At 35.3% G+C, this 18,544-nt stretch overlaps 1 protein-coding gene and 1 long non-coding RNA gene across 2 annotated transcripts in view; one reads left to right on the top strand and one right to left on the bottom strand.

Annotated features, from left to right (window-relative positions):
- Nucleotides 1–1,769: 1,769 nt before the first annotated feature.
- Nucleotides 1,770–11,457, bottom strand: LOC141378807 (uncharacterized). Its single transcript, XR_012394297.1, has 3 exons — nt 11,293–11,457; nt 7,068–7,227; nt 1,770–3,149 (listed from the first exon to the last, which is right to left on the bottom strand). It is a non-coding gene; the product is annotated as an uncharacterized lncRNA (long non-coding RNA).
- A 2,655-nt stretch (nt 11,458–14,112) lies between these two features.
- adm2b (adrenomedullin 2b) overlaps nt 14,113–18,544 on the top strand; it is a 16,993-nt gene continuing 12,561 nt past the window's right edge. The window contains exon 1 of the mRNA XM_009293424.4: nt 14,113–14,465. Coding sequence (XP_009291699.1) covers nt 14,395–14,465 — 71 coding nt within the window. The 5' untranslated portion in view covers nt 14,113–14,394. The remainder of the gene's footprint in view (nt 14,466–18,544) is intronic.

Genomic DNA, 18,544 nt, shown 5'->3' with positions numbered 1-18,544 from the left:
TCATGTCAATTTAATTAAATGAACTGTTGTTTGAATACAGAATATCAGTATAGATGTATGTTGAATTTGCAGTAATCTACCAGACATACAATAATAAGTTCCAAAACTGTCACTAAAGTCTCTCTGATTGTAAACAAGAAAGATTAAACAGCCAAATTAAATTGTTAAATTTAAAACAAGGAAGAAGAAGATCAGTGTGACTGTAATGTTAGAAGGAAAATACCTCACGCTCGCGGTGCTAAATCCTTTGACGTCGGTAATCAGAGGAACGATCTGCTCTCATGGCTGCAGGTGGGAGAGACTGCTGTTCGAGGACTGGACCGCCTGTGAGTGCTCTGAGGCGGGGGAGGGGCCGACGGCATCACCCGCAGCTAGTTGAGCTGAGTAGGAACGGTACACAAGTCTATAAAAATCTCCAGCGACACTTAAGAAGAAAGCAACACTGAAGAGAATGAACATTACCGGTTACGCACGTAGCCACGCCCAACACGAATCTCATTGGTCTAAAAATCCATTCGCGCATAATGAATATTAATCAAGCGCGTCCTCTTTGACTGTGCGCGGGCGTTTTTAGTTACACATACATAATAATATCGATATGAATGAAGTCTTTGTAGGGACCATTCACTTCAATTAAGAACTGATTAAAATAGATTAAAAATTTAATTCAAATGTAAATGCCATTCAGGATATCCGCGAAAATGCAGATGTTTCAGTCATCAGCATTAATAAAGACTATAGAATAGACCATTTTAAGGGATGTAAACAAAAACAATGGTCCCAATGTATTTCCTTTTACATTGTTAATTTTTGTATAGCTTCCGAAAATCCAAATAGAGCCACATATTGATAAATAATGTTATGATAGCTGTATAAAGTAAACATTAATTTATGATTAAATTGCCTCTTGTTACATGTAACCCACTCAAATTTTTGAGTATTAAATATTGTTTTATTTTGACATGTAATTAAAAGTTTCTTAATTAATTTTTTTATTTGTCAAAATATATGTATTTATGTTTTATTTTCTTACCTTACCTAATGCACAACAATTGGGCATTTTAAAAAAATTATAGATGTATAAATTTACATTTAGAAGTTAATTTCTAAAAACCGGAATTGAGGTCAAGGGTGACTGACGTCACTTGTACGCCAGCTTGTGGTGAAGACAGAGACACGTTTTGGCTGTCTTCTAATTTAATCCATCCTGCCAATTCTGCATAAAATTAATGTCCCAAATTGTTTTGCTGCATTAGCTAACTGACACTGGACTGTTCCATCGCGCCGCGGCCGCATTGGACTCGTGCAGGCAAGGGGAACGGCTCGTTACAATCACTCCGTGAGGATTTCTGCCAATTTGGAAGGACGCATGTCATCACTCAATCGTCAAGGATTTTCGTAGGAACACATACACTGATTCACATTCATTGAACTACGTTTTACATTACATTCAGGACTTTGAAGTTTTCATATATATATATATATATATATATATATATATATATATATATATATATATATATATATATATATATATATATATATTGGAATTGGGACGTTTAGACAGTTAAATCTGTATTTTCCTACTTCTGTATAGTTTTATTATTTTTTTTCTCAAAAAAAAAAAAAAAAAAAGCTGAATTGCTGTCAACATTGTATTTTATTTATTTAATTTTGTTTGTTTTGAATACCTGAGTATGTTTTCATAAGGGCTGAAAAGCAGTTCAGATACAGACCAGAAAAATTGCAATACAGCAAACTCAAAAGTATTTTCTTGTGTATGGGTTTTTATTTTTATTTGAGCAGTTGGAGATTATAGTATGAGTAATACGTAAAATTTGGCCACACCATTCATAAATATTTTGTGTCGTTAAGTTGAGATATACCGAACCCGAGATTTCAAGTAAATTGTGTTGAAATTTCATATATATACTTTAGAAAGCTCAGACCCAGTAGAAAATTTTCCCCTTTTCAGTAAATCAATTTCATAGGTGGGTTACATTACAGTTATGACATTAGATAACAAACAGGAAATGTTCAGGGGCCAATGACATCAGCACATTGAAATGGTCCATAGCAGGGATGGGCAAAGTCAATCCTGGAAGGCTGGTGACCTGCATAGTTTAGCTCCAACACACGCTCCTGAACATGCTAATTAGTGTCTTCATGATGACAAAAAATCTATAAGCAGGTGTGTTTGATTAGAGTTGGAGCTAAACTGTGCAGGACATCGAGTTTGCCCACTCCTGGTCTACAGGCTTACTTGAGGAACTTTGCCATTACTGAGGTAAATGTTTATAACAAAGGTCATTTCACACACATTTTCCACATAAATTGAGGTAATGTCTTGCTGGAATATGATTAATTACAAATAATTAGGCCAAAATCGTACGAAACTCCTTTAGGATTATACTGGGATTGAATAATATAGCCATAGTTTTTAACGGTCGTCTTATACTATAGTATGGCGCTGAGATTTGTTCAGGCAAACTGAAAAACAGAGGAATATGAGTACAGGAGATCAAATGATTTTAGCCTCCATAAATGAACAGCCCTGAGGATATCAGAAATGACACACATGAACACACACAGCAGGCAGAGAGAGCTGGTCTAACTGGTTCCCAAGATGAATTAGATCAGTTTATACTGCATACATATTATGTTCAGCCACTATCCGCGCTGTATTTATTACTTTATCTTTTACTATTTTAGCATGCAGGAGCTGAATTTGGGGATCACACACTGTTCCAATATTTTTTCACAAACATGTATATTATTAGCATGTCCTGCAAATACCATTAGTTTTTTTATAGGATGTTATTTACTATGTGTAAATATACTAGAGTTTTGTCACACGACTTCAAGTTTAAACCAAATGATTATCTTTTTTGTTCTTTTAATGTTTTTTTTTTGCGAACATTTTGCAGACAGCAGACTTTGTTTACATTATTTACCCTTATTTACTTATGTAAATCTAGTTTACACAAGTTACAAATTCTCTATTTCCACCTTGGAATACTCATCCCGAGGCTTCTAGAGATTGTGCAGGGCCATTGATGTGATCCAAGTCCCATGAAGAGAAGGTTCCAACCATAGAGGACTTCTAGAGGTCTCCATAACCCTGGACCAGGCCGTATTCTGAGCAGATGCTGTGGAGGTCATAAAGGGGTGAAGAGCATGAGACTGATTCCTGAAAGACCTAGTGACAGAATAGTTTCCGCATTGATCCCATTGGCCAGCCTGAATATCCGCTAGTGACCTACTCAAATCGTAGCTTCTCCACAATGGACATCTAGCTACATTAAATGACAGAAATTTACTATAAAATAACTGACATTAAATTACAGAAATGTACTGTAAAATAAGGACATTAAATGACAGAAATTTACTGTAAAATAACGGACATTAAATTACAGAAATGTACTGTAAAATAAGGACATTAAATGACAGAAATTTACTGTAAAATAACGGACATTAAATTACAGAAATGTACTGTAAAATAAGGACATTAAATGACAGAAATTTACTGTAAAATAACGGACATTAAATTACAGAAATTTACTGTAAAATAAGGACATTAAATGACAGAAATTTACTGTAAAATAACAGACATTAAATTACAGAAATGTACTGTAAAATAAGGACGTTAAACTACAGAAATTTACTGTAAAATAAGGAGGTTAAATTACAGAAATTTACTGTAAAATAACGGACATTAAATTACAGAAATTTACTGTAAAATAAGGATGTTAAATTACAGAAATGTACTGTAAAATAACAGCCGTTAAATTAAAGAAATTTACTGTAAATTAGCAGAGGTTAAATTACAGAAGTTTACTGTAAAATAACAGAGGTAGAATTACAGAAATTAACCAGAAATTTAAGTTTAAGTAAATTTCTGTAATTTAGCAGCCGTTATTTTATGTTTTTTTTTAAAGTAAACCGTAAAATTATGGATTTTTTACAGTGTATATATAAATAAAAGCACCACAGTAAAATTAAAACATTACATTTCTTCTCAGCCATTTATCCCAGTATGCAGACATTCTATGGGCTTGTTGTCTCAAGGAAAGTGTCAGTACTTCCATATCATACACCGCTTTTACAATATCATGCCATTCCCCCACAGATGGAGGATATTCTCTGAGCCATTCCTTTGTAATGGCCTTTTTGCTAGTTGTTAGTAGTGTATTAAGAAGATATGCATGATTTCTTTGGTATTTTTGAAGAGTAAATTCTCAGGTACATAGTTTTAAAATTACAGATTCAATCCCACTATTGCTTTTAATTCCTTATTCCAATCTTGCCAATAGTTGTGTATAATATTACAATCCCAAAATATGTGGAACTAATCAGCTAATACATTTTTACTTTTTCTCCAGCATTCACCATTTTTTTGATCTCTACACTCTTAGAAATAAAGGTACAAGGTCACTGGGGCAAGTACCTTTTCGGAAGATACATATCTGTACCCAGAGTCCACAGTGGTACCTCAAAGGTGTTTTTTAGCATCTTTGAGGTACCATCATAGAGGTGGTCATAAAAAAACTACATATTTCTTGAGTTTTTTAATGGTCAACTTAATGCTTTGTACAGTTTTACATTGACTGATCATAAAGCAATTAAGTTAACTTAATCCATTTGCCTTCAGACAAGATGAAGGGATTGTGTGGAAGTTTACAGCATCTACATAATAGCCACTACAGAAACGACACGCTATTCCTAACGCTCCAGAAACAACACATAAAAAACCCGATAAAACAACAAAACCATATTAATCTTTCTTACTAAATAGTATTATTAGTGTGAGTGGTTAGCAGTGTCGCCTCACAGCAAGAAGGTTGTTGGTTTGAGTCCACCACGATCCAAAGACAAACAGTGTAAATGGATTGGAGGTACTAAATTGGCCATATGAGTGCGAGATGAGTATCTGAGTGGGTGTTCCCCAGTACTGGGTTGTGACTGGAAGGGCATCTGCTGTGTAAATCATATGCCAGAATAGTTGGAAGTTCATTCCGCTGTAGCGACCCCTGATAAATAATGGACCAAGTCGAAAGAGAATGAATATGTTGTGATTCCTTTAGCATCAATTGAACTTGGTTTGATCTGTCCTCTACTAATCATTTTACCTCACGGATGTACAGAAAGGCCTTAGAGGGTAAAGCAAAGCATTTAGCTACAGTGCAGTTGGGAAACTGACAGTCAACAAGAAGAGGGTGTCACAGACTGAGAAAGAGTATGGCAGAACATTTTTACTTCATCTGAAAATCCCCAATCACCAACTCATCCACTATAACTTTGGTCATAGAAGAGAGTTGTACCAGCAGAGGGCAGCAAATGAAAACTGAACGCATTAAAATACACTGTTACACCATTGAGACTGAGCATTGCATCAAAGTGAGTAGTGGAGATTTAAAACACACACACATTTTATTTAAAAAAAAGGCTGTTAACTCTACATTGTGAAACTGTGTTTGAATAAGAAATAAAGTCCTTTGACCACTGAAACATCATCATCTGTGCACAGATGTGATTGGCTGATTGATCTGGCTGTGTTCACCAGCTGATGAGCTCAGATTGGAGGAGTGGACGGGGTGAGGGGAAGTGCATGTACGGTACAGTACAGTACCAGTGATCACCTGACTGATGCATTTCAATCCAGCTCTTTCTTATTTTTATGATTAATTAATTAATTATAAAAATGAACGTTACCTTATTTACTAATTAGGTCATGTGCTAACATATCAAGAGTTCAGATGCAAAAACCTCTACGTGCCGTCTGAAATTTTCCTCTAAAAGTTGTGTTTATCTCAGCCTCCTAGATTTAAGTTCAGTTGTTGCACTTTAAAGGCAATGAAAATAATCTATTCTTTGCCATTAAAAGTAAAATTACTGAAGTGACACACAAACGCTTGAGAAAAATACTCGTTTTTGATGAAAATCTCAGATGACACTAAGAGGTTTTTGCATCTGAACTCTTTAACTAGTATGATTTGGTAATTTTCTAGCAATAAAGGCACTGCAAAAAGTGGTAACCAGTTTAAAGAGAGACTTCTACCTGATTTCACACGTTATGTAGCTTGTATACAATTGCATAAATTAATGTAATATATTTGGTCAAATTCATTTATTTACAGTTAAAGTAAGAATTATTCGCCGCCCTGTTTATTTTTTTTCCCCATTTCTGTTTAACGGAGAGAAGATTTGTTCAGCACATTTCTAAACAAAATAGTTTTAATAACTCATTTCTAATAACTGATTTATTTTATCTTTGCCATGATGACAGTACACAATATTTGACTATATTTTTCAGCTCAAAGTGACCTTTAAAGGCTTAACTAGGTTAATTAGGTTAACTAGGCAGATTAGGGTAATTAGACAAGTTAGTGTATTGTAAGATGGTGTGTGTGTGCTGTAGACTATCGAAAAAAAATTGATTAGTAAATAGATTAGTTAAGTGTTAGTTATTAGCTTATGTATGTTATTGGGACGTTATTCTAAAGTTGCAACTATTCCTCATAAGTTAATAAATGAAGAATAGTTGCAACTGTAATAACGTCCCAATAACTATTAACTTATACTTAACAAGTCTTTAGTAAGTAATTTACTAACAGCTTGTTCATGATCTGTTTCTAATTTATTAGGTATTGCTATAATCATTAAAATACAGTCAACAATTTATAACTTGTTAACTAACAGCTTGTAAGTTATCTTTTGGCTATCTATAAGGCACAGTTATATGAACAAACTATTAACTTTTATTTAACAAGTCGTTTATAACCCATTAACTAACATTTTATTAATGATCTATTAACTAGTTATAACGGACAGTTATTCTAAAGTGTTACCAAAAGGTTTTACCACTTTATTAAACTCCTACATAATCATAAGTGAAATTTCATTGCTATTTTGACCACTGACCTATAAACTGTCCCATTTCTAGAGTAACCTTTCCAAAACTGGTTAGTAGTGTGTTGTCCTCGCGTGCAAGTGATGCTGTTTCACAGATCTAATATAGAGATACACATGCAATTTCCATCTTCAAATGTTTACTTGCAAAGACATACCCAATGGGCGACACAGTGGCTAGCACTGTCGCCTCACAGCAAGAACGTCACTGGTCACTATGTCAGTTGGCATTTATGTGTCGAGTTTGCATGTTCTCCCCGTGTTGGCGTGGGTTTTCTCCGGGTGCTTCGGCTTCCCCCACAAGTCCAAAGACATGCGCTATAGGTGAATTGAAAACATATGCTGGATAAGTTGCCGGTTCATTCCGCTGTGGTAACCCCTGATTAAACAAGGGACTTAAGCTGAAGAAGAATGAATGAATGACATAACAATTGTTAATTGTGTGCCTTTGACATAAACTTGCCAGTTTAAAATGCATTCAATTAATTTGTTTGTTGTTGCTAGAGTGATCAAGGCACAAGCTGTAAACTAGGGGTCACCAACATGGTGCCCGCAGGCACCAGGTAGCCTGCGAGGATCACAAGCGTTGCCCGCAGACCTGTTCCAAAAATAGCTCAATAGCAGCACATACCAGTAAGCTGCATTTAATATTTTTGTAGCTATTCTTTTTAAATCTCACTTGCATTGGTGTAAAATTAAAAAAGACATTAAGTTATAAAAACTCCTAAAACTATTTCAGACAAATAAGGTATTGCATTTTAATATTTATCTGTTTCCTACCTTGTTCAATCATTGTTGACAACTATTGTGAGAAATCATTAACATAATCAGTGTCTTCACATAAATGAATATGATTAATTATAAACAATAACATTTAATTTAAAGTAAATTGAGAAAATTTGAAGAGTTTGAAGAAGTGCGTATCAAACTGGTATCCCTTTACATTAATCGGCACCCAAGAAGTAGCTCTCAGTTTCAAAAAGGTTGTAAAAACTCTGCAATCCCTTTTCTGCAAAAAAATTAAAAAAAAAGGGGGGGGGGGGGGGGATGCGGCACAGCTCATTTGCATTTACAGAAAGACACAAAAAATTTTATTTGCTTCTATTTAATAAAGGGGGGGGGTCTTTAAATCATGGTATATATTATTTATAATATAATAAATAATCTGTGAGATTATTTGTGTAACCATGAGACACCTTAATTAAATCTAATAATATAATGTTCCTAAGTAAATGATATTTTGATACATAAGAAAAATTCATATTTAGTCAATTTCCAGTTAAACTCTGCTATATTTTTTAGATTTCCGCCTGGATTTTGCCTACCCAAATGTAAAATCCACATGCAGAGGTATAAATGCAAGAATTTAGTATCATTTTAAAGAAAACCCTTTGAATTTTCATATAACACTATTAAAAGTGTTTAAAATATCTGTATATGTTGTCTGTGTTATAATAAACACCTAAAAAAGAGGCGCTTTTTGTATTTTTTTTATAAACTCAAATTTGAAAGTGTACCTTTTAGGTTCTGTGTGGTCTAGCTTGCTGTAATTAATTTTGGTGGTTCCTGCACATGTCTGTAATCTTAGAAAAAAGAAAAAGGTCTCTACCATAATCTATGCAAAAGTTATTGTATTCTAACTGATGAGAGGTGCTGTACAAGCCACAAGGACCGATCATTGTTTTCATATTTCACTATTCTTTTGTTTGATCAAACATAATTCACTGTGTTTATAAAAGGATTACTTATGCACATCACATCAAAAACAGAGGAGAATGGCCCTGGAGCCCACAGCATAAGGCAAGAGATGACAGCTGTCTGTGCTATCTGGGGCTGCTTAGTGATCATAAATGTATTGTTTTTATTTCTGTGCCATGGAAACACCGAGATTCATTCAACAACTGTTTGATATGTGAATATAATTCAGTAAAAAGAATGCTAGAACCGTATGAGCAACGGCAAGAGCTTTCATTTGAGCTATAACTTGTACATGTGTCATATGAAAAATATGAAAATGAACTAGCTCGGGTGTGCAAAATACTGTGCATTTAAGTGTAAATAACTTTTGTACAGTAGGATAAAAACCAAAGTGATGCATATGTGCATAAAATATAGCTTCTACACTTTCAAACGAAACCACTCAAGGGGGTCTGGTGCAATGCTAGCCCTTTAAATCTGAAAGTGAATGTCGATGATATTTTAAAAATACAAACACGTGTGTACCTCTGAACACACTGACACAAAAACACACTTGAACTTTATGCTACTTCGCTATAAAACCCCAATCAAACCAAAACACAATCTGTTATACAATACAGACAACTGCTTACCTCTGGAAAACCACATGAAGGTCAAAGTATAACTATAAAAAATGACTTTGAACAGTGGATCTACTGTATAGATTGAGTCTCATCTGTGACGGATGCTTATTAACATTAACTCAGCTGTTGTTAATGCTCTATTTAAAAGGCCACAGGACACAGTGAGCCCCACAAAACCAAACACACACTTCTTTTATTGTCTCTGACCTTTAAATGAAACCCCTGCGTCACACCGGACAGTTTACACTTGAAAATAAGAGTATTTTCCTAGCTTTACATTTGTATTTACCTTACATATTACTTGTCTTATGTTATGCAGGTATAATTTTGGGCAATAACCAAAAGGTTCAGAATGATTGATTTCTCTCTTTTGCCAAAAGCCATCATTGGAATATTATGTAAAAATCAGGTTCCATGAAGATATATTGTAAACTCATTCATTCATTTTCCTTCAGCTTAGTCCCTTTATTCATCAGGGGTTACCAGTGAACCGCCAACTTATCCAGCATATGTTTTACATGGTGGATGCACTTCCAGCTGTGACCCAGTACTGGTAAACACCCATGCACAATCATTCACACACTACAGTCAATTTAATTTATTCAATTCACCTATAGCGCATGTCTTTGGACGGTGAGGGAAACCGGAGCACCCGGAGGAAACCCACGAGAAAACGGGGAGAACATACAAACTCCACACAGAAGATCCGGCGACCTTCTTGCTGTGAGGCAACAATGCTAACCAAGGAGGCACTTTGTTGTCCCTATTGTAAATTTCCTACTGTACCTATATCAAAACTCCATTTTAATTAGCAATGTGCATTGCAAAGCATTTCATTTAGAGCACTTTAAAGGAAAAATTCTCAATATTCAGATTTGTTTTAAACCCAGATTTTCAATATCAGTCATAACGCAGCTCAATATTGTCCTGTTCATGGAAAATCTTATTTATTTAGCTTTCATTTTCATGCCCGTAGCTAGGTGGGGTTCGAGGGATTGAAAGACCCTCCCCCTTACTCAGTGGCGCCCCCAGAAAATTTTCTTAGGGGTGGCCAGAAGAGGCCGCACCAAATCTTGGGGTGGCACACAAAAAAAATAATGAATTCAGTGTAATGATATATTTTTGTTTCTGGTAAATGAAATAATGTAGTTTTTATTAATTTAATTAATACTACTTGAAATATTGCAATTTATTCTTTGAAATAATTCAGCAAGTACATGTGCAAACCAAATAAAAATCTATGTTTATTTTAAAAACACTTTTCATATACTGTATAAATAACTTCTTTTTTTACGTGCCTTTATTGTACATCATACGAGATATGCCATGTCTAAAATTAATGAAGATTAATGAGTTTATTATTCCCAGTGATGGGTTGCAGCTGGAAGGGCATCCGCTGTGTAAAAATGTGCTAGATAAGTTGGCGGTTCATTCTGCTGTGGTGACACTGGATTAATAAAGCGACTAAGCCGATAAGAAAATGAATGAAAGAATAATGAGTTTATTAATTACCCAAACAAATGAACAAACTGAGCATAAGGCATTACTATACACACTCACTATACCTAATAATATTATTTATCCATATTGCTTTTTGAACCATTTTATTAATGCAGCTTCTTCTATTGATATACTGTAGCTTAAGGTAAATATTAAATAGCCATTGCTGTCTATTGAAGGTGTGTGCATGCTGTCAAGGACGATCGGGGAGGGTAGTAGTGGTGGTTCTAGTTTAAATGACACCCTGGGCGAACCACCCTATACACCCCCACCTCTCTTGAATTGTTAGATTTGTTATTCAATAAATATAACAATTTATTTAGATTTATTCTAAATAAATACAATTAATATTAATATACAATTATTATTCTAAATAAATAACAGAAATCAGTCCTAAATATTACTGGAAAACAACAACTGGAGTGATATGCCAACATCACTTAAGAAACCTTTTGCATGAAAATTAATTATGACAATTCTAAAGAATACAAAAAATGTATTATAGAATTATCTGTGGTCTTAGACCAGATCACGGCTGAGAAATCATGTTATGAAGTCTTACCTCCCTGACTCATTATCCCTCCTTTCTGCTTTAAAGGCATGCTCAGTAACATCATCATCATCATCATCATCATCATCATCATCATCATATTATATAAACTTTAAACGACTTTCAAAACTCGCTGCGTGCCGACACCTCTGCACAAAAGGCTGTTACTCCGGTTTCACGGCGCATGAGCGGTGCCTATTATGTCGGCGTGAATGCAAACAACCAACCGGGATTCACACAGGAGTGCGTGAGGCGCGCGGGAATGGTTTTCCGCGCGCATGCGTCAGTTTGCTTTCACCAGCATTGAACCAGAGGGGGGGAGCTACGTCAGTAACACCAACAATAATTTTTAATGGCCACCCCTGGCCACCCCTTGGAGGCGCCCCTGCCCTTACTGACAAAATCCAGAATTTGGCCCATACACAAGCTCATTTGTCAGATTTTTGATGCCATCACAAATTGTGAAAATAACCGATTGAAAAGACAATTCTAATTATTAATTATTATATAAATGGACAAACTTTGCACATGGAAATTAGCTGGCCAGTTTGTTATTTGCCTATAGGCTAAGTTCTGACAGATTCCTTATTGTTTGTTTTTAAAGATGGATGATAATAAATAAGCATTTCAAAAAAAAAATTTTCATATTTTTTTGTTCATAAAACGTCATTTTTAATTCTAATCTCATTACATTATTTATTAAACTGTAATAAGGTATAAATGTAATGCACATTTGTAAATAAACACAGTTTTTGTAAACAAAGAATAGTATGATAAGTACTTTGAAAAAAATGTAGGAAATATATTTGTTGCATCAAAAAGTGTGGTAATAATAACCATCCAAGCTAATCCAAAGAAATAGAGCTGATAATGTCACTAAAATACAGTGCTTGAACATTATAATTTAATATAAAATGAGGAGAATAGGGTGACGCGGTGGTGCAGGTAGTGCTGTCGCCTCACAGCAAGAAGGTTGCTGGTTTGAGCCTCGGCTGGGTCAGTTGGCGTTTCTGTGTGCAGTTTGTATGTTCTTCCCACGTTTGTTTGGGTTTCCTCCAGGTGCTCCGGTTTCCCCCACAAGCCCAAAGACATGCGGTACAGGTGAATTGGGTAAGCTAAAATTGTCCGTAGTGTATGAGTGTGAATGAGTGGGTGTTTTCCAGTTATGAGTTGCAGCTGGAAGGGCATCTGCTGCTTAAAACATATGCTGGATAAGTTGGCGGTTCATTCCGCTGTGGCAAGTCCAGATTAATAAAGGGACTAAGCCAAAAAGAAAATGAATGAATGAATAAATGAAGCGAATAACTGCAAAAAAATCTACTTTTTGAGCAGTAAAACAACCACCCCTTTTTATAGGCTGGCTACGGGCCTGATATTATGTTTAAATTTCAATAAGAAAAAAAAAACAATTACATGGTCCAGCAGGTCCGTAGCCAGGGGTGGTTCAGATGGTTCTAAAGACTCACCTTCCTTCTGGCAAAGTCCAGAATTTAGCCCCCATATGAGCTAATTTGTCCCATTTTTGACAGTATGCCATCAAAAATAGTGAAAATAACCTATAAAAGAAGGCACATTAAATGAACACATTTTTTGTAAATTTTGCACAAAGAAAAATGTGGGAAGTGAGGTTTATTTATAAACTAATCTCGAGAGGATCACGTGCTTATGATTTATCACGGCCGGTCTCGTATTAGCTAATCACTATCTTCCAATCATATGAGCCCTAAGCTACTATAAACAATCACAGTTTTCAGTCCATTTTATCTTCGTTTGGAAGAAACCCCCCTTTCTCCACTATTCTCCTCCTTTACCATTAAATGGGCGGCCCGGCGGCCCAGTGGTTAGCACTGTGAGCCCCACAGCAAGAACACAGCTGGTCCTGGTCCAGGCGTTTCTGTGAGGAGTTTGTATATTCTCCCCGTGTCCACGTGGGTTTTCCTCAGGTTTTCCGGTTTCCTTCCACCATCCAAAGATATACAACATGCATAGCAATCAAGCACTTGTCTAACCCCCTTTTCTCATGTGTTCCCAGCTACCGCAGCCGGGGAGTTCTGAGATCCACTGAGCACGGGCTCCCCTCTCGCTCTGCGAACGGGGGACAACCCAGGCTCGAGGATCCCTTGAGCTCGGGGCTCTCCCCTGGGACAGCATGCCAAACAAGCTTCTGACAGATCATCAGCTAAGTGTGAACTCTTGAAATATATTTGTTGCATCAAAACAGACTTTTAATTTTTTTGTTGTTTGTTTGTTTATGATGGACGATAATAAATTAGCATTTTAAATAAGTATTTTTCTTATCTTTAAATTTCTAAAGTCATTACATTACATATAAAGCTGTAACACATTGTAAATAAACATTGTTTTGTAAATAAAAAAAGTATGATAAACACTTTGACAAAAATGTAAGAAGGATTTTTGTTGCATCAAAACATGTGGTAATGATAACCATCCGACAAGCTAATCCAGCACAGAAAATGTCACTAAAATGCAGTGTTTGAACCTCGAATATCTGCAAAAAGGTCCACTTTTTGAGAAAAAAAAGAACCTCCCCTTTTAATAGGCTGGCTACAGACCTGTTCTGGGTCACAAATATATAAAATGAAAATAAATAATAATAAACCTCCTAAAAGACAAATGATCTCAAAAGCCAGCAAAAAAAAATCAATAATTAAATATATATTTGACATAATTATTTAATTAATAACTATTATATGAAATAATATTTACGATCTAACAATACCTTATTAATACCTCTCATCGGTTCTGTGGAGTGTCAATCATCCGTGTCTCCTCCCTCTCAGTATTTAAGCATCAGCTCGAGACTTCAGAGTCAGTCCTGAGAGAAAGACAGAGGTTGAGTTTATCCATAAATCAAAGTCCATAACGAAATCTATTATTTCAGCCTACACACTGTTCTGTTTGCTATTGGGAAATTATGAATGGGATGCCTCGTTATCATCTGTGCATTAGAGCGTTTTTCAACGTAAGCAGTTTTAAAAGTGACTTCTCGTGATAATAACTCTTCACATCTGACGAAGTGTGTGAGTAAAGCAGTCTGGGCTGAGGATCATCATCATCATCTCTCCATCAGTGGAGGATAATCAGCCTCCTGTCATGAAGTCTGTGCTGCTGGTCTGCGTGTTTCTGCTGCCTCTGCAAACACTCGCGCTGCCGCTGCGCCACAGGTGAGAGACGCTCGCGCATCATCACCCGCGTCATCATTTATCATCATCAAACAGCGATAAATACTGTTCATAAAATTATTCATCCATATCATCCGTGTTGAATATTCTGTTCTTAGGTTTGGGGGTTTTCGTTTATAACTCGCGTTTAATATTAGTCTGAATATTAGCGCTAAAACTTAACGTTTATTTCGTTTATTTTAACCGTTAATGACTTACAGTAAATTGAAAATACATATTTAAGTGCTTTTATTGAATATTCGTTATGTGCCTGTGAAATGTGTTCATAAACATAACCGACAGAACTTTAAAGATTTAAAATTATTACTGTTTAAGTTAGCAAAAACAACAATGTTATTGGCCTAACGTTAAGTGACAGTTAACGTTAATTGTTGAGTTAATGTTAAATCAAGTTTTGTCAGTTCTGTTGGTTTATAGTAATTAATGTAAATCTTACTACCTGGAAATCTTATAAAAATGTAGCTTAGGCTAAATAAATCAGAAAATACATGTAGGTTAATAAGTTTATGCTAAAGTTTTTGCAACATTCATTACTTTACGCAAATTAGCATTGCAGCTATCTAACATGATAAATGGGTTCAGTTCACTGTTAGCTAACTGTAACTAATGTAAACACAATTAAGGAGTTAAAGTTTATGCTCATGGCAAGCTGTTTTAACAATTTAACATAGCAGCCTCTAACCTACTTGTACTCTTTAGTTATTTTAGGCTTAAAAAATAATGACTGTTTTTCAGCTAATTAACTGTTGTAATTGTTAGCTTGTGGTAACTATAATGTAAACAAATCTTGTAAAGTTTAACCAGTTGGCTAGTTTTAAATAAACAGAATTCAGACATAGCTGATGCTCAAATGATGCTAGAACTGCTGCAGATGTATTGTTCACTGTTAGCTAACTGTTACTAATGTAAACACAATTCAGGAGTTAAAGTTTATGCTTATGGCAAGATGTTTTAACAATGCAACATCGCTAGTAGCCTCTAACCTTCTTATATGTGCTCGTCGGTTGTTTCAGTTGCCTGAACATAAACGTAATAATGACTGTTTTTAAGCTAATTAGTCACTCGTTGTTAGCTTGTGGTAACTAATGTTAACAAGTCTTGTAAAGCTTAACCAGTTGGCTAGTTTAGGTTAGGTTAAATAAACAGAAATAAGATATAGCTATTGGCTAAGTTCAAGTTTGTTTATGGTAGGGCATTACTTAAAGCAAACTAGTATCCTATAGCTTTTATTTTAGCAATATAAAAAGGAATTAGCCCGCTTTGATTTAGATTTAATAAATGCTAATGTATTTGTCATTGTTAATAGTAACAGTAATATCAACAAATCAAAGTAGATTGTAATGTTTTACTAGAAATACTTAATCGACTAAGTTTAAGTGAATATGTTTCTGGCAAATGATTTTGACATTAATTAAGGCAAACCATTGGGGCAAACATATTGTTAGCATTTAGCACATATACTAATGCTACATATTTTTATTTATTCATTCATTTCCTTCGGGTTAGTCCCTTTATTTATCAGAGGTCGCCACAGCAAAATGAACTGCCAACTTATCCAGCATATGTTTTACACAGAGGATGCACTTCCAGCTGCAACCCAGTACTGGGAAACCACAGGTTTTCAATTGCTTGTAAATAATCTTAGTTAGCCTACCGTTCCTTGTTAGTTTACAATAACAGTTTTAAACAGGAAACCTAACTGTAAAGTTTTGCCAGCAGTCTTATACGAAGACAAAATTAACACTCAGGTTATTAAGTAGGCCTTCTACATAAATAAATGTGTGCCTAGCTATTTCAAATTTTATTTATTAAACTATATTAGTAGCATTCAGCATGTGTGTATTAATTATTTTTAATTGTAATAATCCAAAATGTTATTTAATTTTCATACAGGGAAGCATCAGCCGAAGCTAAATAGATGTGCTATTAACTAAAATATGTAGTTATTATATAATAAATACTAATGGAATAAGTATTAGTTTCCAAAGAATGACTACTAAAATATAAACCATACACAAGTAAAAACCTTTAATTACACAAATAAATAACACCAATAACACATTAAAATAATATGATGTTTTGAAAAAGAAAGACAAAAGTTTGTTCTTGTACTTTAAAAATGTTTAGTATAGTGAAACTGAATGCACATACCTAAAACAAGCTGGGTTGTTGTCATAACCAAAGTTGGGTTGAAAGGTATCATTTAAATTTAATTGACAAAATTAACCCAACGTTGTGTTTGTACATATTAGACCTTACAGTGGATTATGACAACCCAGCATTTTTTAAAGTATACAAGCTACTAGAGCTGTTACTAACATAATTGGTTAATAAACACTTGTAGCATTTTCCCCATGGTGTTTGTTAGTTTTTAAGAGTAAATGTAAAAGCAGCTTGCCACACAAGTGTGTCTGAGTGACGTGTAGTTCTCCATGAGATAGTGTGTGTCACTTGACTGTCTGCATTTGGCACAGTGAGCGTGAGAGAGAGACGTGCCACCTGTAACGTACTTTCTCAGATTTCCCCATCGTGACTGCTTGCTTAGTCATGATATAGAGCAGGTTATTTCTAACTCTTGACTTGCAAGATTCAACACTGAATCATGCCTTCAACACAATCCACATACCGTAAAGTTTGCATGTAAATTGATTTTTTTCTGCACTGAAAAAACAGATTCATTGGATTTACTACATCTTTTTAAAGGTAAGTGGTTGCAAACAATTTATAAGGGCTGAATTGAAAAAACTAATTAGGTTGAACATGACTGAATTGAATTAGTTTGTTTCAAAACAGCCCATACCCATAACCCATACCCTATGGTACCCTACGGTTTGCAACCGCTTACCTTTAAAAACATGTAGTAAATCTAGTGAATCAATTTTCAGTGTGATAGATATTACGGTGTTATTTCTTGATTTAATTAAATCCACTCCATTTTGAGCAATTTTAGAAAACAAGACTTCCTTCCCCATGTACATTTTCTCTTGATTTACAGGGTCACGAAACACCAAAACACATTTTTAGAGCTGTTGACAGTCGTATACGTGTCCCACACTGCTAAAAACACTATTAGGACACCTATATTTCACTACAAAGTGTAAACTGTTTGTTTTTGCGTTATTTCAAGCAAATTCATACTTCCGGTTTGAAACTAATTTTTGAAGCTGCGTCACGGCCATGAGATAATAGCATGTATTCCAGCGTGCAGACTGGACGTCTGTGCCAGAGTGTGCCTTATTCATGCATTAATGCATGAGTAAGACTTGGTTCAAACCAATCAGTGCGCTCTATTGTGCAACTTCATTAATATTCATTACTGTCATAGTGTTTAGACGACAGAGACGCCACGTTGTATTGGCAAAACAAGCGTGAAGTGTTGCTTTTTTAGCTGTAGTTTAGTTTTGTTTTCATTTTACGTGTTGCACACGTGTTGATTACAGTGTACGCGACGCTCGACAACAATAACTTGCGTGTCTAAGGAGGAACATTGTTTACCTGAGGGCTGTTCTCATCTGCAAACGCTGAGATCCGGATTCGCTTGTAGTCTCCTCTTAATAAAGACGCGGCTCTAGTTGCTGGTGATTGTCCTGTCTCTGCAGATTTGGTAAGTGAGCGACCAGTGCTCTTTGTTTCGTATCGAACAAACTATTGCAACAAGTATAAACATGTTAGCACTCCAACCAAACTTTAACCTCGTGTAGGATTTTCACCGCATTTTGTGACCGGAATAACACACGCGGCTTTCTGACGCTACCTGCCGTGTGCATCTGAGTTTCCGGGAAATGCTGAGTTTTTTTTCCTCATTCGCCATGCGGTATCAAACATTGCATGAAAAATACACACTTAGAGCAGATCCTCGAATCAAATATCTCGTTTGTCGCGAGGGACGTGAATGAATTCCCTGAATGAAAGAGCCAAACTGCAGTTAAAGTCCACCATTTAATAATTTGGCAAATAATTCGACTACAGATGTCCATGTAAACACAGTCCCTTTCTCCCCTATGTGTGTGTGTGTGTGTGTGTGTGTGTTTTGACTCTGAAACTCGCGCGTGCCCAAAAAG

The sequence above is a fragment of the Danio rerio genome, chromosome 18, assembly GCF_049306965.1.
Source record: "Danio rerio strain Tuebingen ecotype United States chromosome 18, GRCz12tu, whole genome shotgun sequence".
Classification (NCBI taxonomy): Eukaryota; Metazoa; Chordata; class Actinopteri; order Cypriniformes; family Danionidae; genus Danio; species Danio rerio.
Note: the sequence above shows the minus strand (reverse complement) of the source record. Positions and strands in the feature narration are given on the sequence as shown.